This window comes from Xiphias gladius, chromosome 9, assembly GCF_016859285.1.
Source record: "Xiphias gladius isolate SHS-SW01 ecotype Sanya breed wild chromosome 9, ASM1685928v1, whole genome shotgun sequence".
NCBI lineage: Eukaryota > Metazoa > Chordata > Actinopteri > Istiophoriformes > Xiphiidae > Xiphias > Xiphias gladius.
The window spans coordinates 14317976-14340025 of record NC_053408.1 but is presented as its reverse complement, the minus strand read 5'-3'; the positions used below and the strand labels follow the sequence as shown (position 1 = coordinate 14340025).

The window sequence follows — 22050 nt, the reverse complement described above, 5'->3', positions numbered from 1 at the left end:
TTATTGTGTCAAGGCATGTTAATCATTGGTGAACTATTAGACAAGTATTTTATAAAGATAAATACAATTTATATAAGTTAGTCCTTAACTACTAGGCAGAAATGAGACAGAGAAGAAAGGTATTCACATTAAAACAACATAATTTACAAATAGTGTACTTCAATGTTCATACATTTAGTTTGCGCAACACTTGCATTAAACACTTGATGAAGTAATGATGGCAGAATAAGCATGATGCTCTTCATAGACAAAATCTTTGATGATCAAAGTGACTGTCTCATGTTTGTTCTCTGGTAAATACAGTTAAAAATTCAGGAGTTCCCTCTTTGGTGAGAGCTTTGCCAGATCAACACAAGCCTTCATCTGCAACTCGTCATGATGTAGACTCCTGCTGCTCACAACGTGCTGCTCTCCAGTTTCAGATCGACCTTCATTTTCTGTTTCTCCATGACCGCTTCCAACTCTGTGGACCTTCTGGCATCCTTTAGAAAGAAAAGAAGCAAATTAGGGCAGATGAAACTAAACATGCTTTGGTCTTCAGTGTGTAGTTCTGCAGTTCAATCAGGACTTCAAGTCTCTGCAGGGAATTAGATGACAAAATACTTAAATACTTGCATTGTGACTGGATTTTTGAGGATTCAGATTGGTTTGTGTTTACTCATTAGTTTTGTCACTGATAAACTTCGATAATAACGGGGAGATAAGTCCCAAATTGAAAGTAACCACAATTTTCCTCAAATTTACCTCCAGCAGTGCTTTCTGCACAGTGAGCTGACTGTAGACTCTGGCGCCCTCATCTGGAATCACAGCTCGTAGCTCCTCCTTGTTGAGGGAGAAGAGCTGGGCACCTGTCAGCACTCCCAAACATGCCACCGTCCTGAGGGGACACAAGACACAGATGACTCCTCTGACTGCTCTGCCGGAGCTGCTACAGTACAAGCTTTCCATCCATATTAACTCTGGACAAGAAATCATCCCGTGCGCTAAAATTAGTGTCGACGGAAGGTGTCATTCGTCTCGACCTCTCAGTGAGTAAACACAAGCATACTGGCGGCACTCCAGTTTTAAAAAGAGTGTGTGGTTAATCTGGTCTGTAGCCAGCCGATTTCCACTCACGGTTCACTAAAGCCTTTCCCTCTGAGCCACTCAGCCACTTCCTCTGCAGGAGAGTGGTAGTCCAGGGGAACAGAGGTCTCTGAGGAGCGAGGGATGACCAGAGGTTTGTGTAGACTGGCCTTTCCATTGGTCAGCCTTTGGAGCAGCTCGTCATTCACCAGCATGACTAAAAAGATTGAAGGTGATAGAAATGAGGGTGACGTTTCAGCCTTTCATGCGCAAATGATATCCTAACTGCATAATTCAGCAGAAAAAACACGCAGGCTCAAAAGTTGGGCTTCACACAATTTAAACAATCATTCCAGATATATCTACTAATCTAATGTTAATCTCTAGTGACTAATTAACGTGTATCTTCTTGTGTGATAATCGTTTTGTGAGTATTATTCATGTCAGACTACCAGATTTTATTTTTACTTATGTTACTTTATTTAAATAACGTTCGAAATCACATCCCTTCCAGAGTACAACATTTTTGGCCATAAGCACCCTAAAAAGGCTAGCGTCTGCTTTTATTTCCAAATCCTTTAAGTCCTCAGAAAAATTAAAATTTGAACATCTACAAGTCAATGACAACTGGGCAAAATCCATCTGCTTAGGAAGATTGTGTGATATGTTCAAAAGATCAAGAATGGCTACTAAATGGACCTTGTGGCGAGATTGTTTTCGGTTCCTTGAAGTTTTAATGTTTTTTTCCCCCATTTAAAAGAATCTACTCAAGATCTGTCCTCTCATTCTTTTAGAGTTGCATGGGAATGGATCCCTTTTAATATTCTTCTTTAAAAACTCACAAACATTCCCTCTGTGTACCATTAACATTAGGCATTGTATTTCATTTATTTTGAAAAATAAAGAAAAAAAAATACAAGTTAAGTAACAGTAAGATGTTCCAGCACCTTCTCCACTGCTATCATCCATTATTTGTCCTTTTCATCTCTCACTCACACATTCACAGTAACTGTGCCAGAGACAGTCCGGGACACTATAGTTCTCTATATTCAAACGTCCCTATCACGCACATATAGTTTGGTACCTTTATCTGTGTCCTCTGCAGCTGGTATATGTTGGCTGTATGCTGTTAAGCTGCGTGGGTGCTGGGGGGAGTGGGTGGGCGCCTGGGGCAGAGCAGGAGGGCTGGGTGGGACTGCAGAGAAAGTCTTGGCAAGGGGAAGCTGGGCAGGAGCCTGCAGGAATGTGGAGCGGAAAGAACATAAAACTGGAATTCACATGGGTACGTACAGGGGAGAGCATACCTCTGTGCTTGTGAGATTCACGTGTGCACACACGCATGTGTGGGTGTGTGTTTGCGTCTTACACTGGGGGGTCTGTTGGTGACGGGGCTGTCTATGTGAGCTACAGGTTCCAGGATGTTGAAGGGGACAAAGCCGATCTGGTTGAACCGATTACGACACTTCCACCAACGCTTGGAGGATTCAATCACCTGTCAGACGGAGGATTTGCTGACAGTCAGCGAACTGTTGGGTTCCTAAAGAATTTCATCTAAAAATACCACTGTCATCATTATTCATAGGATGTCAGTGTTCTATTTTCAGCATGGACACTTGTCTACAGTGCACGAGTATTTTTAACATCCGTACAACCCTCAATAAAATAACTCTTCAATTTCTAGAATAATAAAATCAAGAACAAAGACACCTCGTGATGGATTCCCAGATGCACAGTGAACATATTCTACTGTGCAACCGTGCATGAATTCATTGACTTCATTACCTCAAGTGTCTCTCCCTGCTGCACTGAAAGCTCACTGCTGTTCCTGGCTATGAAGTCGTAACTGCAGCTGTAGAGTCTTTCCAGCTCTGGTGGGAGTGTGCTGCCATCTCTGAGAGGAAAAGGAGACAGATGCTGTTATCATGCAGTCGGGGTAAATAAGAGCAGGGTGGTTGATTTGCCTTTTAAAAGATGACCTACGTTTCATCGCTGACACTGGTGTCGGTAGGGCCGACCGGCTGAGGAGGCTGTTGCTGCTGCGGGTGAAAACGAGATGGACATTCGTGAATACACAGCACACACACACAGGCCGAAACGGATAAAGAGAATAAGGGGTCAACATTGGGGATGGGGGTGGTTGAAAAAATAAAAGACTCAGACTCAAATTATCCTCCTTATCCGCAGCTTGAACTGCAAGTATCAGCAAAACACCTCTTTCAAAAATGATTTTATGTACCAACGGGAATGCTGTTAATAATCATAGCATGCCTAACATAAGCTTGATCAGCAGTTAAAATTCACTAACAGACACTTTTAATGACAGCATAAATTCATATAATGGTTAATAGCCAATGCCAGTGCAAAAAGATATAATACTTGACAAAAGAAGGACAAAACTTGGAGCCCTGAGCAATAGAGGGAAAGTGATGTGATGGTTAGATGGGCTGTTTTTCACCAGGGTTCAACATGTTTGCATTTGGAGAGGAAACATTATTAACATATTTTTATACCATTTAAAAAACACACCTTCCGTCCAAAATTTCTGTTGCTAAATGTTAAACAGTCCTGAATTTGTATTGGTGTGAGCAGCTTTCTCATGAGACCCAATGAGTCTGATAAATGCCTTTCACAATTGTGCAAACAAAGAAATACAATGCAGATAAAATCCCCGTGAGAACTGCCCGAAGACACTTTCAATCACACAAATTTACGAGTGGATTCATGAACAACTTCCACTGTTTTCCCAAACAAACTAAATTTATGGGAACATTTTGGTATGACAAGTATCCAGCCTCTTTATAATAACCCAGATAATTTGAGGCTTTCCGTGTTGAAGAAAAAAGAACATTCTCCACTACACTACAGTTTTAAGTATTTGTGTGGGAGAACTACAAATAACTGAGGCAACTCTAGAGGAAAGTGCATCTCTGGTGTTTATTGTACTTGATATTTATGTGTATTTTTACACACTTCTACTTTGAATGCTCTTCTCTTTTGACACACAAGTGGAGCAAGTGTCTAACATGTCTGCGTATTTCATATGCAGGTATTCCATACCTCTTGTTTTACTCGGAGGGCTTCATGTTTGTGCTGTGACTCGACCGGATCCTCCCAAACCTGCCCGTCTGCCCTCAAGGTTTCCGGCTTCCAACCATCTAAGAACACAGGGGTGTACGGAGCTACAGGCCCTCTGAGCTGAGAGCTGAGAGAGCAGAAAGAGCCACTGCATTGGTCCTCTTTGCACCAAAACTATGATTTCATTTAAAGAGTTCATCCAGTTCTTACCAATGGTTACAGTCCTTTAGTGAAAGTGGCAATAGCCATTATTTTGATCCAATACAAAACATCCTCACATTGGACCATTTTCATGCCTGAGAAATCCCTCTAAAATATGTGTTCAATGTGGCCCCCATAATTATATTGTTGGCTGGTTGGAAATATTTATTACGCTAAAATTCCCTATTAAACCTTGAAGGTATCGAACAGTTCCTTAAAAGCAAAATGCAGCTGTGGTCAGTGAATAATCTCCATCCAATGAAAGTTGTTAGCTGGCGGTGATTGTTGGTACTGACCGAGGGAGTGTCCAGTTAGGACCCAGAGATGTCCACAGCTGCCTCTCCTCCTCGTTCAGGTTGTCTATTAGCAGGGAAACAGCGGAGCTGGTCAGGGCGGGGCTGGACACTGAGGCTCCTAGAGCTGGTCCTCCTGTCGTTTTCACCATCTGTACGCATCCAGATAAGACAAAACCTATGTTAATGCCCCATTCTGTAAAAACAGGCCCGATTGTCAAAGTCTATCAATAGCTGGTGAGTTAGACAATGTGAAGTTGACAGTTTCGCGGCTGACTGACAGTTTGTACGCTGCTACACATTGCTAAACGCAACTTTTTTTTTCCTGTTAGAGCACTGACAATCAAAGCACAGAGACGCACGAGCATAATGGACGCTTCCAAGTGCACAAACAAGACATGCACAAACACGAGAAGAAGAGACATACACAGTCCCAGAGGTATGAGGCTCTGGTGTTTCCATTCAGGCGTGCCAATATACACAAATCAAACACAGCCATTCCACCCTTTGCCTATCTTTGGACTGATTCATACCTGAATGGAGAAACCGAGACATAGCCCTTTAATGTTATATCAAATATAAACGGAGACACACCTGAAATTCCATGTCTGATCATGTACTTTTATTTGAAACTAGTTAAATACTGCATATACTTGAATCTAATTCTTTCAGTGTCTGCTGACTTGTGGAGAACAGATCTTTTACAGTAAGCCTACATTCTAGCTGTGGCATTAATGAAAGGCCTATGGTTTTGAAAATTCCACGATACATGTAATAGAGTAGGTAAATGTTATTAGAACAAATTGTTCTCTCATTTAAGTTTCTAAATCAGCAGCACTTGTTTTTAAAGGAAGTCAGGAAGGAACCTTTTTATTTATTTATTTTTTTATCTGGAATACACCAATGCAATGATTCAAAGCAGCAGTCAGGGGACAGCAACGTAGCCTCTCTGGCAATAAGAGAGTCCAGCTCAAATCTAAACCAAGTGTTTGAAAAGTATGCACCCAGAAAGCATGCCTGCATCCACATTGTGCCACGCAAACACGATCAAACAAATGCTGTGCTCATCAAGTGTTTGGAGTTTCAAATAGACTATCACACAGGGAACGACCCTGTGTAAATAGTGAATGGAGCTTGAAGTTTCTGTCAACATTACTCAGCTACAGTGACGATTTTTCCATTATTTTGAGATGACACATGCTTACAGTTTTTTTTAAGCTTGTGTCACAACATCTGTTATATAACTTAATTACCATGAAAGTCTCCAAATGGGTTTTTTCTTTCTCCTTTACCCTCTGTTCATCTGCACCCATTTAGCAAATGATGTGTCATTATGAGACACATGGAGGCTGGGTTTATTTTAAGACGTTCCTCATGTCCTACCTCATCTCTTTTATCTATGCTGCTATACAAGACAAGACTTTGTGTTTATAGAAATAGCAACAACAGGTGTTGTCCCCACGAGCTCGACTGGTGGAGACATAGAGCTTAGGGCACTCACTCACCATATCCAAAGGTTTGAATACATGGTGAACCAGCTCCTCCGATGTGGGATTGGCGATGGTTGATTTCAGACGGGCCTAAAAAGAAATATATAGAGGAATTTAATACAATGTAGTGCAGTGAGAAAAAAAAAAACTTGAAATGTGAGCTGACTGAATACACACCAGTAGGCTGAAGCAATATTTGAATTTCTGGAAGATATCGATGAATTCCTCCTCCGGTGGGGGACGAGCCTTTGCAGTGAGTAGATCTTCTGTTGTTCAGAATTGGAGACCAAAATTTTTGTGTTAGTCCGATTTGAAAATTATATTTTTGCGAATATCATCTGCAAAAATCTATCCCTGGCTTTTTACCTTCAGCACTTTGCTTTTTACTTCTCTTCTTTTTCTTCTTCCTCTGGCTCAGCACCGTCGCAGCCTCTGCCGTCTGCTGCAGCCTGGCCATGAAGTTCTCGATGTCGTCAAAACAGTGATTGAGGATCCCCTAAGGAAGGGAGAGCCAGTTTGTTATGCTGTTCGGGTATGAAATACAGCCAGGGGAAAAGACACAAAGGTGACGAGGAGGCTTACCACTTCTCTCTCTGCTCGTAGGAAAGAGATATCAGGCCCGCCATTCACTGCATTTGCTGCTGGGGAGGAGAGGAAAGGATTCAGCTGATCCATTTTCATTCATGACTCTGGTGTTTGCTACATTTGGAATTATTTTTCCTTAAATACCTCTGTGTCTCAGTCCTCGTCTTTCCTTCTTCTTACCTTCTCATGTCAAATCTCGCCAAATACTTCTACAGCAAAGGATTTTACTCGCATGCATAAGCATTCATGTGAAAAGGACTCTCTTTTTTTTTTTACCTCTGGGTCCAGGGTAAGGTGGAGGGTTGGCTGGTGGGGGATTTGGAGCATGTGGAATGGGGCGACTTGGGATTTCGTAGGGGTCGATCATCTCTCCCCTGCTCTGAGGAAGCCTGAAGGACGAGAGGAGAGTTTCAACCCTGCCGCACTCTCACAATATCGCATCTTGCTTGCTGACGATGGCCGCGACCGGTCGCTCAGCACCATCACAGGAAACACCCTTCAGTGAGGGCTTAAAGAAGTCAAACACACTTTCATAAACACACATTTTGACTGTCAGACAGGCTCATCCTTATACTGAGAGCCTCAGGTGGATGCAGCCTCAGAGACCAGTTACAGCAGGAGGACATCTTTGATCAGAGAAACCAGCCAGACAACCCAGTCCTCTATCAATAAACATAACGTGGTGTCTCTGAAATTCTATCCTGCAGCCCTTATTCCACAATGAATGTACAGTAAACAGTATGACTGTGCTTACTCATGGCTATGCCTTCTACTGCACACAACACTGTGCTCCGATCTAAATTTTCCTTTAAACAAATCTGTTAGCAACCAGCCAGTCTTAAACGCAAAAGACAGGGATGTGGGTCACTGTAGGTAAAAACCTTTGTATATTTGCCAACTCTTGCCTCTTGGATATAATTTCAAATGCCTCAGAGTGCTGACTCAAGCTTTTCCCGTCATTTTACTTAACCTGCATCTAAACATGAAAAACTCAGCCGTCTATCTGTCTGTCTTACCACATGTGTCTGTCCTTAACGTGTCCTTTAAAAATAAATTTTTCAAAGCAGGTAATCCGTTTAGGCTCCGAGCCGGCACTCTGCTGCCATCGACCCTCCACCTGCTTTCTCTCTCTGCTTTCTGCCACAATGGCTCTGTTGTCTTTGTCACACCTTCTTAAGTTATGTAGAAACCGGTAAAACGAGTCTCCCTCTCTCAGCTGTTTAGACTGCTTTTTTTCTTTCTCTCTCTCCCTCTCTCAGACGTGTGGATGGGGACACCGGGCTCATTTGATTCAGTGGAAAATGAGACATAATGGAAGTAAAAAAGGAAGAGAGGAAGCGGTTTAATGGGAGATGGGCCTGAATGATCACGCATTTTCTGTGGTTGTCTTTTTTTTTGGCTGTGTGCCTGTTCTTATTTGGGCTTCAATCAACCGCCTCCAATATAATATGTATGCAAACATACACACAGAGACAGAAACACACACTCAGAGTGGGCGGTTAAAAGAATTGCTTTACATAAGGACCCAACACCAAATCAATGGTTTTCAGTTTTGGATGTACCTGAGGGCATGAGGGAGCTTCATACTCCTGCTGGTGGAGGAACTCGAAACCATGCGTGTGATGTTGTCACAGATTTCTTCTGCCTGCGAGAGTAAGAATCTGGAAGTGGCATCACTTGTAAAACCTGAACCACACTGAGGATTCAAACTGACACACTGAGTCAAGCAGGAAAGTCTAGGAAGCTGCTCAGGTGTCGTTACTCACCTTCACAGTCTCACAGTTGAAGAACAGAATGTCCGGCTTCTTCTGATCTTCATCTTGGCAGATTAACATAAGGAGGGATGAGAAGTATTTTTCTGTGTTAATGGCATCACATCGGTGAATGGATCTGAAGGAGTAGTACTCCAGCTCATCCTGCAGGGATTAGATCAAACTTAAGGTTATTATACATGCAAATATGAATGGAATTTCTCAGTCGAGCACATATAAGTCTCATCTTCATCCATTTAATCATCACAAGCGACAGGTCTGCTGACCATTGCTTCATCTGTTCTCACCTGGCTCTGCATGTCTCGGAGATGAATGGCCTCTGCTCCAACATCCAGGTACATCTGTTGACTCCACAGCTTTTTGCTCTGAGCCAGGAAGGAGAGACGTGACCGGGCCTCCTCCACACTCTGCACATCCCCGTCCTGGAGTGAGAACGTCAGCAGGTGCTGCAAGCAGAGAGTAAGAAGAAATGATAAGGAACCGAAGAAAATGAATCATAAAAAAATCACTTAGTCCCTGAGGTAATAGGTTGAGATACGGTGTAATGTATCTGTAGCAGGTAAGACTCACGTTGACAAGATATCTTGACATGTTTGTCATCCTTTGTCACCTGTGTCAGTTTTCTATGAGTTGACAGCTAGAGAGAGAGGGAATCAGAAAACATTTTACGTGCATCTACAAAGGGTGTCGTCAAAGCAATTACGTCTGGTACTGACAGCGGTGTTTTAGGACAGGGAGTTTAATCTTAGCTAGTCCTTCTCTGAACATACACGTCTTATACAGCAGCTGTGAAAGCAACATTCTCATTCAAAATTTTCCCTTCCCCTGTTTCAGTCTGCGTCAGCCTATCCCTGCTTCAGTACCCTGGGATTAAGCAGTTTGAGGCGAGCCGCCCAACCAGTCTGACGACAGTACAGTGAATCTCGCCATTCAATCTCTCTGCTCCTCAATGACCATCAATACTGGAATCACTGGTATTAAGAGGGCAAACTCCAGTATGACTTACACTTCCTCAAGACTGGTTTCCTTAAAAAAAACTACACCAGAGTGCGTTTCCATCTTATTCATTCATACAATCAGTGCTAAAACTGGTGTGGTTGGCGTCATACTCATATATCATATATTATATTTATTTAAAATGTCTGAGTAACTGCAGTATCCAAAATTAGCGTGGCAATATGTGTACACTATTCTTACGTGAAGAGAGAGAAAGACCTAAATTATTAACCAAATTCTTACATCAGCATTACTAAGAATTAATGTCTGAATATAAGATTTAAAAAATGTTCAAGAGAAATCAACCTCCTCACATCACCCTGTTAATAACCATTACAAAAAACACACATCACCAGCCATCCAGAGTAGTAGCCAAATTTCGAAATAAAACCTCCAAAATTTAGAGGTCTTAAGGGTTACGAGTTCTGACAACTACAGAAATATATAATTGGAAATGGAAGTCGAATCAACTTACCCAGGCTTCCAATCCTTTATACCTGATGTTAACAGCTGTGTATATGTGTTTATACTGACAGTGAAACCTGTCCTGTGTTTCAGTGTAACTGCAGGTGTCTCACTGAAAGCTTTTACAGAGCAGAGTTGTGTCACCTTGTGCCGTCCCGCCCAGTCTACCACCCCACCTTAGAGATAAAAATGTTTACTCATTCTCCCTCTTGTACACGTTCATACTAACAAGTGCAAGTATTTCACACGGGGACACATTTGGGAAAATTCTGCGGGGCCGTAGCAACAATTGAGAAAACTGATGTCTGCGTTTTAGAAATCTGAGGGGTTTACAACCTAAATTTAAAGACTTACCCATGGAGGTTAAACTTAAATGGATTCATTTGAAGAATTGTGAAAATATTATTCCTGGCAGTGTGGGGAAGGTGACATTTAAGCCTTATTGTTGGGAAAACAAATTTACTAGAAAGGTTGCCTGGTGTCTGCAGACACACAGGTAGATTTCAGCTAGTGACTGATAGTTGCAACTTCAGAGCAGCCTGGGAATAAACTGCACATCTTTATGCAGCACACACACACACACACACACACACACACACACACACACACACACACACACACACACACACACAGGGGATGGGATGGGTCGTTCCCACAAACGGAGTTTGCAAAAATGGTGGGGTGGACAGTGGGGTGTCACATTTCATAACAGTCCATAATTATAGGTGGCCAAGTCTCCATTTTGTCCACCAATAGCGGAGATAGGCGGAGTCAGGTGAAGTGGCAACAAGCGGGGTTCCCACTTGACTTTGGTTTGAGGACGTTTGGATACTTTTTCAAGAATCTCTACTATTTTGATACCACAAGGTATTTGTCAGTTATTAATAAATACGCGCCGTTATTTCCAAGCGCATAGATTATTACTGTAGTTTATGGTTTGGTAGTGCAAGTAGACTTGTGTTTTATTTTGCCTACAAAACAGGCATACGTGGCAGACATCGCGTGTGAGTGTGAGTGTATGTGTGTGTGTGAGAGAGAGAGAGAGAGAGAGTGAGTGAGTGAGAGAGAGTGAACAGAGAAATGGCACTGCCTTGACCAAGAGACAGGAGAGAACAAATAGAAAATAGTCCCCCGCGGGAATGATGAGTGTGATGAATAGGTAGTTTGCAGAATCTGAATTTAATGCTGGTATAGTAACTCTTAAACCACTTGACTGAAACAAACAAACAAACAAACAAACAAAAAACCCCAAAACATGTTTGATGACAGGATCAGGCTATTGCATCTGTTTAGATTTCTTAACATATATATTTTTTCATAAAACTAAAACGTGAGATGTGGAAATGTGAAACTTTCAATCGCAGTAAACACAAACTGCCACAAGCTAAAAACGGATGTGCTAATTTGCCACGTGTTACGCTGACAGTCAGGGGAGGCAGATCAGAGCAGATGAGACATTTCAACTTTCCTTCATCCACGTTGGCAACATCGCGATTTGAAGTTCTCTCTTTAAGGAAAAAAGAAAAAAAAAAAAAAGTCACAGATGAAGCCAGCCATGAACACATATAGTAAAACACTGCTGGGGTCCTATGTGCACTGTTAACTCCGTGTCTACCTAGCACCACACAATCACACGTGTTAGAAAATACATTTGAGAGGAACTGCTTAGCAACATATAAAGTACCTGAAGTTAGCTCCACCTCGAAAATACTGCTTACACATCAGTGGATCAGTAATAATAATACAATGATATATGTAAAAATAAGAAAACTACTACTTACTAATACTTAAGTACTTTTTGCTTATACATTGAGTTTCATTTGTAGTTTTTTTTTTAAAAATACTATAGTTTTACTGCTTATGTAAAAGATCTGAATGCATTGTAGGGAGTCATTTCATTGCCAGCACTCAAAATATAGCTTATCAGAGCTTTAATATAATGCAAACGTGAGTTGCAGCCGGAGTTGTGATGAACAGTTAGTCAATTAATCCTTTAGTGGACTGGCAGAAAATTAATTAATTTTTTTAAAAAGAAGAAAAAAAAACAAGATTTGCTCGTTTTTGCGTTTTATATCATTGTATGCTGAATATTTTTCTGTCTCGGGCTGTCAGGAAAACGAAACGACCCATTGAAGACATCACTTTGGACTCCTGGATAATGATGCTACCACATCTCGGTGTTTCATGCAGCCCTTGAACGCAGCCTTGTAGTCATTGTATTGCATCACGCGGAAGAAACAAGCCCACTTCCATGCCAATGAACGGCGAGGATACGAGGGCGGTTACAGAATTACCCTATTCAACGCTTATGTATTTGTTTTTATGTTTTTTTTTTTAAATAGTTTAATATCTGCATCAAATTGTCTGGTATGTTGAGTTTAATTTGATCAATAAACAGAGGAATAACTCAGCTCGCGACGTGCATCACAACACAGTGATAACCCGCGGCCCCACGTGCTCGTCGCCTCCTCTGAACGGACCGAAGAATAAACGATTATCACCGACGTTTCTCTCCCTTTTCCTCCGTTTCCCGCCGTCTCCGGTGCTTCTTCTACCCCCTCGCTAAAAGGAAATTTGCCGGTGCCCAGGTCAGTTTGGTCTGTAAGAGGTGGCCGTTTTCTGTGTGTTATTCACCGCGAGTCCGGACAAAGACAAGAGACGGTCGGGGATGTATTTTTGCCATGTTGTAGCTCCGTGGTTTGTTCCGCTCCAGATAACGCGCCGAGAGTTTACAACTGTTTTTATTTTATTTGTCGTTACTGTGGGCGATATGAACATTCGTAAGGAACTAAGCGCTTTAAGTAATATGAAGTAACGTGAGGAGACGCGCTTATTCGGCCCAGCTTGTCAAATCGGGTTTGAAGTTGCACCTGGGTTACCAGGTGAATACAATTAGTGTAATTAACCACCTGCTGGGATGGCAGAGCAGGCTAGCTTCCGAACAGAAGCCAGCTGGGACTTCATCAGTCCCAGCTGGCTAAAGCTAACGTGGTCTACTGTATTAGCCCCTGCAACAAGTCCTGCTCTCATCAATATGAATAAGGGGCGGTCAGAAATATTACAAGCGTATCCTATTGTAGCATGTTTTAGTCCGACAGCCCCCACACAACAGTCTCCCAAGTAACATCACATTTGAAACCAACGCCTCTCCACGGCAATTTCTACAAAAGTGAAAACAGCTTTTATTGCAGTGCTACGTCAGTTCTGGCAACTGGCAACCGAGTGTACAAAGACTAAAGTTAAATCAGCGAGACGGTATCCTTGCATTGTAGTACCAGTGCATCACCCTAGAAACAACTATTCAACTGGAATTAGAGTCCTCATAAATATATTCTTAAAATCAGCAGGATGACTGAGTAGTTTGATAATCATAGTTAAACAGGCACAGTCCTGCTTCATCAATGCAGCGGTTAGGTACTACTTAATGTCTTGACCAGTCTCCTCCTTCTCTCTTCTCCTTTTCTCGCCTCCTGTCTTTAAGATGGAGAAGCAGCCCCTGCCAACTGAAAATGACAAGACAGGAACCACCGAGTCAGAGGTCGACGGCTACGCTGATGAGGAGAGCCAGCAAGCCTTGTCTGAGCCTGCCGCTCGAGCAGGATGGAACAGTAAAATAGAGTACTTTTTGGCCCAGGTGGGATTCAGCGTCGGGCTCGGCAACGTCTGGAGGTTTCCATATTTGTGCCATCAGAATGGAGGAGGTGAGTATCTATTATTGTCACCCGTGTTAGATAGGGTCCCGAGGGAGCAAACACAAATGTTGAGGGTGCAGAATATACAGTGTTTACTCAAATGGGAGATTGGGTGGTCATCTCGTCATTACAGGATGAGCATGTGATCGAAGAGAGGCTATATAGTGTTTAACAGTGCATGTTCATGCATTAACTGTATGCCTCCACATCTCAACAGCACACCATTTAACATATTGTGCATAGATGTATAAACTGTCTGTAAACATTTGACACTGCTGCTCTGAAGTCTGATGTTCCAGCATCTGGTTTATATCTGTTGCCTGGGAAAACAATGTAATATCTCAGAAAAAGAGACTAATCTGTAACGTTTGTTTTCCATTTCTGGTTCCCACTGCTAAAGTTGAAGTTGTTTCTTACTTTTAATAAAGGTTGCTGTCAGTTTGCCTTCTAATGGCGGTTTAGGAAACAGTAGATTTACTGTGTTGAATTAAAAATTAATTAATTAATTAATTAATAAAAAATAATATATATCTATATATATTTTTTTTCAATAGAATATAGTATTGCAGACAGCAGTAATCAGTGGTTGAATAGTTTGCTTGTGTGGGATTTAAAAAAAAAAAAAAACAGACAAGCACAAGCATCTTTACACGATTTTTGTTCAAATTATCAAATTGAGGTGCTCATTTGCTAACTGAATGCCGGTCACCTCCTCTCCTCAGGAGCTTTTCTCCTCCTGTACGTGCTGCTGATGCTGGTTGTGGGCATTCCTTTGTTCTTCCTGGAGCTGGCAGCCGGTCAGGACATCCGACAGGGCAGCATCGGAGTGTGGAAGTACATTTCCCCCAGGCTCGCAGGGATCGGCTACTCCAGCTGTGTGGTAAAATAACAATTGCTATGTGATTGACTCACTAAGTATATTAGATTGTTCAGTATACGGTGTTACATGCATTTCCAGGTGTGACTTTGTGTTGTACATTTTTGCTTCAGGCAGAAATTTTCGATTTTGCGGGAACACCTCTGCCAACATTTAGAAAAGCACACTACTGCTGCTGTTTGTACTGGTGTGTACCGGTGTCAAGGTGTACCAGTTGTTCAAATTGCAAAAGTCCAAGTTATCAAGAATAAATTCTTGATGATTCGGTTACATCAGATAAATACCAATGTTGGTTAATGCATTTCTCAGAATTTACCGGGGAATTTAAATTAAAGTCACATTATTGGTTAAATTGTAAACACATTTCCTGGTTATACAATTGTGGAGTAAGGATTTGCATTCCTTGACAAAAGCAAAATGACTAAAACATTGTACATCTATATTTTTTTAGGTCTACATTTGCAAAACAGTTGAGAAGAAAAATAAAAACCTGCATCACTTACAAGGGTGTATTCATTATGCATATTACAGCTACATATGGACTGTCATTACCAGATGCTTTAGTTAAGTAAAACACATCCACTTTGATGATCACTTTGAGCAGAGACAGGATAGAAACTGAAAGTCTGCACACTAATTCATCTGTACTGTTTGTGTTGACATCGGACAAATATGTGCAGACAGCTGCTAGCTGGTGTTAGCTCCCAAGCAGGGACAGAATAAAGTAGAATCCACACACTGTTCACTCGAATTCCACAGCCTCACATGTCGTAGCCAGAAAAAATATCTCTTCAACAAACCTAAACAGAGCTCAGATCGGTGTACAGAGTCTAGTTTAAGTCTGTCCCTCTTGTAGATGAGATCTCTACATTTACTACGAGGGAGGCGGCGTCAAATAACCATCCTGAGTCACAACGGTCCTGTAAACTGTGACAGGTCCACATAGATTTTATTTATTCACATCACACTTCATGGGACTGTTGTGACTCGAGGCGGCTCATATAGCCAGATATGATTTACTTTATTTTTTTAACTTAAGTGACCGTTTTCTGCATGTTGTAATAAATCAATTTCCAAAAAGGAGACATTTTAAACATCATGCAGCTCTAACTGAACCACAATCACTTAATTGCAGCTGCAACACATTAATATCTGCAATTGAAGCTGCAGAGAGAATCACTTACTCAATAACTGTTCAGCTTTTTTGACATACAGTAACTCTTGAAAACAATTGTATAATTTTCATATGAACCTGAAAATCTTTTGTTCTCAAATGTCTTCAGGTGTGTTTCTTTGTGGCTCTCTACTACAATGTGATCCTTGCATGGAGTCTTTTCTATCTTGGGAACTCATTCCAGTACCCTTTACCTTGGAACCAGTGTCCAGAACAGGGCAATGTAACAGGTAAACACTCAGCATAACGACATGAGCAGTTATTAAATTGTAATGTGTGTCACATGTAAGACTAGTAAGTGGTCATCCCTTTTTTCCTTTTTACAGTAAAAGAATGTGAAAAGAGCTCCCCCACATCGTATTTCTGGTACCGCAAAGCTTTGGATATCACTGACTCAATAGATGACATAGGCTCTTTCAACCCTTACATCGTCTGCTGTCTTCTGGCAGCTTGGACCATTGTGTGCCTGGGCATGTTCAAGGGTATCAAGACCTCTGTCAAGGTAACTGTGTGATCCGTTGTGGCACCTGGCTTTTCAAAGTGTTGATTTTTAGTATTAAGGAAGCTGCCCTAAAAGTGGTATTTTTTTAGCTAATGATTAGCAGCTCTCAGATGTTTCAGTAGAGCTCTAAACATTGGAACTACCAGACTGAAGTGTTTTCCATTCAATTACTAGATAATTTACTACTACTACTACTACTACTATGAGTAACTCTGAGAACTCTCAGTTTTAAAGGAGGGGTTGGACTTGGATGAACTTGGATGATTCATAGTCGCAGGACAAACTCAAGTATGCCTTTGGAATGGTGCTGGAAAAATTTACTGTGTGATATTTCCGTGAAAATTTTTAATTTATCTGGTTACTATACACAGTAATAATTGTGTTATGCCCTTCATTTGCCTTACTGAAAAAGATTGACATATTGATATTGAATTGCATGCTCTTTTGCATCGTTTGGATAGTCTCAGTTTGGTCAAATCCCATTCACATGTTGGGCTTAGATTTCAGGGTTACTGTGGGTGATGGAATCTCTGGAATGTGTGGCTTAAGTGTTGACCAACTTCAAATGGCAAAATCCACTTTATGTGTTTAGGTATTGGGAGTTTTGTAAATTTGTTTGAATAATGCGTTGTTTGTTTTCCCTAACACATATCGGCATATCCAGTCTCAGTAGAGTTATACAAAAAAAATGAACAGCACAGCATTTCGGACAAATATTTCCTGAACTTCTGTCTAGATGTCATTAGTATTCATGTTTGATAGACAAATTCAAAAACAGTCACTTAAAATTATTTGATCCTGGATGGAGCAAACATATCAGGAGTGGATATCATGTTTTACTGCATTTTATGTTAAAGTTTACATCTAAGGGGAGGTGTAATCCCACTCAGGCTGACATCAGGTGTTTCACGCAATTACTGACTTAAACACACCTGGCTTCTCGATTATCAGGGCCATATGTTCAGTGTGTAACAAGCAGCAGGCTTACACTTAAGATTAGATTAAACGTCAGTGACCTTTGTGGAGAAACTCGGTTGTTACAGCAGCAAAAATAGAAGGATTCAGAGAACTAACTAAAATACAGTTTACATAAGCATATGGAATGTAAATAAGCAATTTAAGGAAAAGAGTGTTGGAGCACAGCTTGCTAACAAGAAAACTGGAAATTTGTAGAAATTAGTGAATTTACTCCAGTAAATAATCTATTTTAAAAAAACAACAAAGGGAGTCACTTAGGAGAGTTGTGCCTTTTAAACAAAAGCGCCCTTGAGCACAGGCAAAACCAAATGACTGACTTCTACCAGTAATGCTTTTTGAATTTAATTGTTACTGCAGTCATTCTTTCTCACTTTCTAGGTGATGTATTTCTCCTCCATCTTCCCCTATGTGGTTCTGTTCTGCTTCCTTGTCCGAGGACTCCTGCTGGATGGGGCCTTGGAGGGAATCACCTACATGTTCTACCCCAAGGTACCCGCAGATAAAATGTCTGGTTGAGTGTAGAGAAGTCAGGCAGATGCGCATACTTCCCTGATGCACCTGTTGTTCACTATACATTTCTAGCTGGAAATCTGGGGAGACGTGCAGGTGTGGCGGCAGGCAGCCACGCAGGTTTTCTTTGCCCTGGGTCTTGGCTTCGGCTCCATCATCGCCTACTCCTCCTATAATCCCAAGAATAACAACTGCCACCGTGATGCCTTCACTGTCTCTTCTATAAACTTCCTCACATCTGTGCTGGCCACTCTGGTGGTGTTTGCTGTGCTCGGCTTCCGCGCCAAAGGCAGAGTCATGGAATGTGTTGCCAGGTATGTTTAATTATAGGATAAATCTGTGTGTTTGTCATCGATAGCGTCTAAAACAGTGTTTTTGACATAACTAGGGGTAATTGTGCAGGGATTTTCAAAATAAGAAAGTGAATTGCGTGTGACGGCCTATGTGATGTCTCTAGACATCACACACCATATGTTGTCATTATCTGATCAGTGTTTCACACAACATGAGGGAATAATACTTGTGACAAATGCCGAACGTCTTATTTAGTATACATGATTGTATTTATTCTTTTGTCTTGTTCTTAGTAATATGAAGGAGCTATCGGAGCAGTTTCGCATCGGTTATGTGAGCAAAAACCAGATGCCAAGCTTCGACTACTCTGTTCCAAGTTCTGTGCATCTAGAGGACTACAGGGCCTGGTTTGAACAGCATGGAAATAATGTCCCTGGCAATTTAACAGACTGTGACCTGGAAAAAGAGATGCAGAAGGTAAAGAGGGACTTTTTGGACTAATGTCAATAAAAACTAATTTATTTTTTTTGTACTTTGTGTGCTGTACATAAAAACTAAAAAGCTGGCACTCTCTTTTTGTGTTTAGGGTGTGGAGGGCACAGGCCTTGCTTTTATTGCCTTCACAGAGGCCATGTCACTTCTGCCTGGCAGCCCTTTCTGGTCAACACTCTTCTTCCTCATGCTACTCAACTTGGGACTCAGCACCATGTTTGGCACAATGGAAGGAATCCTCGCCCCACTCACAGACCGCTTCAAAACTCTGGCCAACAACAAGACCAAACTCACAAGTAAACACCTGTTCAGCCTGTTTTACCTTTAGCATCATTGTTTCTAATAAGGAAGGAAATCCCAACCATGGGAGCCTCATGGGTAGAGTAGTGTTGGCTGCAAGATAGCACATGTACGGATTCTATGACTTCATGATTATGCAATTCCGCAAAAGAATAAACACTGTCTTTATCACAGTCAGTCAATCGTTACGTTGTTACGTCGCTGTTACAACGAATTTCCACTAAGTGCTACTGGCATTACACCTGAAAGTTAGAGCCGGTAGGTCAGTGTCTTGTCTTGTGCCATTGAGCTGACGCGAAACAGGATTTCCTGCCAACCCTTAAATCCATTAGCTGATTTCACACCTAAAAGAAGAGAGGGAGCAAAATTAGTACACTTACCTGCTAAGTTATTCAGGAAAAAAACAAACAATTTGCCCCTCAGTGCTTGATTGTGTATTCTCTCTTAAAGAAGTTATGTTTTATCCTGACATGTCTGTTCTGATTCAGTTTTCAGCTGCATCATTGGCTTTCTGATTGGCCTGCTCTTCACCCAGTGCAGTGGGAACTACTTTGTTATGATGTTCGATGATTACTCTGCCACCCTGCCCCTCATTATTGTGGTGGTTTTTGAGACCTTCAGTGTGTCTTGGCTATATGGAGCAGATAGGTGAGGTCAATTTTCAGACTGTGGGTAATTGACTTAACTCTTAATTTAAATCTTAAATTCCATGTAAATTTCATCTATTCAGTTAAGTTCACTCGGACTCTGAAAGTTTACCACAATCTGTCTCTGAAGGTTCCTTGATGACATTGAGGCAATGCTGGGCTGGCGTCCCAGTGTCATTTACAAGTACCTGTGGAAATACATTTGCCCGCTTGCTATGCTGGGGTTGCTTGGAGCCACCACCATTCGCATGTTCATCACACGCCCCACTTATAGGGCATGGAACCAGGAGAAGGTACGGAGAATTATGTAAAAGAGAAAAAATTCACCTTCAACACACTACATCAGGAAAAAAACAGCTATTTGAAATGGGATGTTGCATTGGTGCACTTATGTTTTTATGTGTGGGGTTCGTTCCGTACAGTGGAATTTTCTCAGCTATCTAAAACATAAACAGCTTTAGGCAGTGCAGCCACAGGACATGTTGCATTTTGAGTAAGGCAAACAGCTGTTGTTTTTGTCTGCACTTAAAAAAAATCTACAGGAAATAGTAAAACAAGCTGTCTATTGCTCTCTGCACACCTACTCCCTTAAAGAAATGATTCATGATGGATTTCTCTCAGTTCCCATTGAATATGTAATGTAGAGTAGTTAAGTATTTATAAGATTAATTTTATTCCTTTTTTTTTCAGGCTTCTGAGGAGGACTTGGAGTACCCCGGCTGGGCTCTGGCTGTTCTGGCTATACTGATCATATCTGCCATGATGCCTGTCCCATTGGCCTTGATCCACGCTGTTCTGAAGGAAAGGACAACACAGACATCCAGAGATACAGAGACGGGTCAGTACAGAATCGTTAGCACTGATGACAAGTGTGAAACTCCCATGTCTGACATGGCAGAACTGGACCAAAGGAACGGGACCTCTGCTTCCTTTTCCTAAACATTGGTATTACACAGTGGGAAATGATCTGCAGTACACAGTCAAAATTTCAGCCGGCCATTTTGAAGGACAATTTAATTGTATCTCTCTATTGAGTGAAGATATGGCGCGGAGAGCAATTGCAGTGCACAACAAAAAATTCTTTATTTTAATATTTAAACCTTTTTTTTATACCTAAATGAAGTCCAAATGTATCCAGAGGATATTGCATTTTTAGAAATGATACTGTTCCAACGAATCCAACAACTTTTAAAAAGCGTGTAATATGGAACAAATTATTTATTCCCATAGGGTAACTAAAAGATAGGATTACGTACAGTGCACGTAGTACCGTACAGATGCTGTTTTGTCCAACGCTGCACCTTTTGCTGCCGCTGATATTACTTAAGACCAGGAGTAATCAGGACGGCCAGGGGGTGAGAGGAAGATTCTGTTAAAGGAAAATATCTGTTATACTAGTTTGCTTAAGTGGTTACTATTACTACTAAACGTTTTGTGAGACCGTTATACCAGGAAAAAATGAATTTGCTTATGTTGAAATTAATTTGTAGTAGCTATTCACTACTCAGAAGCCATACAACTATGTTTACATCTCAACTCAGCTGAGTCCTGAGTCACTGTGTTGTTTCAACAGTTTCATATTGTGCTGCATGTATGCAGGTGAATTGTATAGTTACACATTTCACATTACGCATGTATGTTAACATCCTCTGTTCAGACCATCTTGGAATCCAACAGCTGATATACAGTATTCGGTTTCTGGCTTTTTATTTTTTTTATTTTTTACAATGATGGTCATTTTAACATCACTAATTTCTTCTTACTGGTAAAATAATTTTTATCAGTCTGTCATGTCAACTTGTCAAAAAAAATTTTTATTGTTTGTTTTTTTGCTGAACCAGTTGGTCAAATGACAGCATGGTACAAACACTGATGGGGAAATTCTAATTTGTAATGTAAATATGTATAGTTTATTGTACATGTAAAAATACTTCAAGAACAAACGCTTCAGACATTTTATGGCACTTTGTCATTATTTTTAAATCAAATTTGCATACTTTTTTTTTTTGTTTTGTTTTTTGTTTTGTTTTTTTGTTCTGTTTTTGTTTGTTTTTTTTTTAAGCTTGGGTGTAGGAGGAAATTAGGTGCATGTTTATTTCAAAGGCTATAAAAAGCTAGTGACCAGTCAAAGTGCTACCTTACTGAAGACTGTAAAAAAACACACTGTAAATACATATATGTAATTAAGGTTGTGATTTTTTTGAAAATTATTTTTAGACTTACGTCCTTGATCATCATTGCCTTCAGTTTTTATTAGCCATTTTTCTGAGGGTAAAGGCGTTTGGGTTTTTTTGTTTGTTTTCAATGGGTGACTGTCAAAATGATGCTGCTGTTGAATGTACCTGTACCAATTCTAAGTGCCTTCAGATTTAACGAGGCTGACTGAACAAAATGTCAAAAGCATTCCAGCATATGTATAGTTTTAAAAATGTGTCTTTTGGAAGATTCACTTTTCAATTGTGTATGTAGTTTGTATAAAATGAATTTTTGAGAAAATGTAATATAATGCCACTGCTATGTAATATATTGCCAAACTTTTATTAAAGACTCACAGCAGGATACTGTATTTAAACAATACCTTCTGTTTGAGATGCAGCTTAAGCTTGTAATTTGAACTTTGCTCAGACGTTTGCCTGATAAAG

The 22050-nt window shown here is 40.9% G+C and overlaps 2 protein-coding genes across 10 annotated transcripts; one reads left to right on the top strand and one right to left on the bottom strand.

The window, feature by feature from the left end:
• Window positions 1-6: 6 nt before the first annotated feature.
• LOC120794088 (epidermal growth factor receptor kinase substrate 8-like protein 1) lies at window positions 7-12748 on the bottom strand. Of its 5 annotated transcripts, none has more exons than XM_040134734.1 (19): window positions 12577-12748; window positions 11411-11449; window positions 8769-8903; window positions 8476-8625; window positions 8272-8354; window positions 6986-7098; window positions 6707-6765; window positions 6491-6620; window positions 6302-6390; window positions 6140-6214; window positions 4638-4786; window positions 4123-4267; window positions 3046-3101; window positions 2848-2956; window positions 2432-2557; window positions 2150-2300; window positions 1117-1282; window positions 745-877; window positions 7-482 (listed from the first exon to the last, which is right to left on the bottom strand). In XM_040134734.1, the coding sequence occupies exons 1-19, from the start codon at window positions 12718-12720 to the stop codon at window positions 396-398; spliced, it is 2139 nt and encodes a 712-aa protein (XP_039990668.1). In that variant the 5' UTR covers window positions 12721-12748; the 3' UTR covers window positions 7-395. The 5 variants fall into 5 exon arrangements, with proteins under 5 accessions (XP_039990668.1, XP_039990669.1, XP_039990672.1 ...); XM_040134735.1 differs by having other exon boundaries at window positions 6707-6762; XM_040134738.1 differs by lacking the exon at window positions 12577-12748 and adding an exon at window positions 12444-12544.
• LOC120794089 (sodium-dependent neutral amino acid transporter B(0)AT2-like) lies at window positions 10713-21567 on the top strand. Of its 5 annotated transcripts, none has more exons than XM_040134740.1 (12): window positions 10713-10809; window positions 13424-13643; window positions 14357-14514; window positions 15795-15915; window positions 16012-16187; window positions 17544-17654; window positions 17748-17989; window positions 18263-18446; window positions 18556-18757; window positions 19250-19409; window positions 19539-19701; window positions 20099-21567. In XM_040134740.1, the coding sequence occupies exons 2-12, from the start codon at window positions 13424-13426 to the stop codon at window positions 20345-20347; spliced, it is 1986 nt and encodes a 661-aa protein (XP_039990674.1). In that variant the 5' UTR covers window positions 10713-10809; the 3' UTR covers window positions 20348-21567. The 5 variants fall into 5 exon arrangements, with proteins under 5 accessions (XP_039990674.1, XP_039990677.1, XP_039990673.1 ...); XM_040134743.1 differs by lacking the exon at window positions 10713-10809 and adding an exon at window positions 12048-12252; XM_040134739.1 differs by lacking the exon at window positions 10713-10809 and adding an exon at window positions 12265-12530.
• The last annotated feature ends 483 nt before the right edge of the window (window positions 21568-22050 follow it).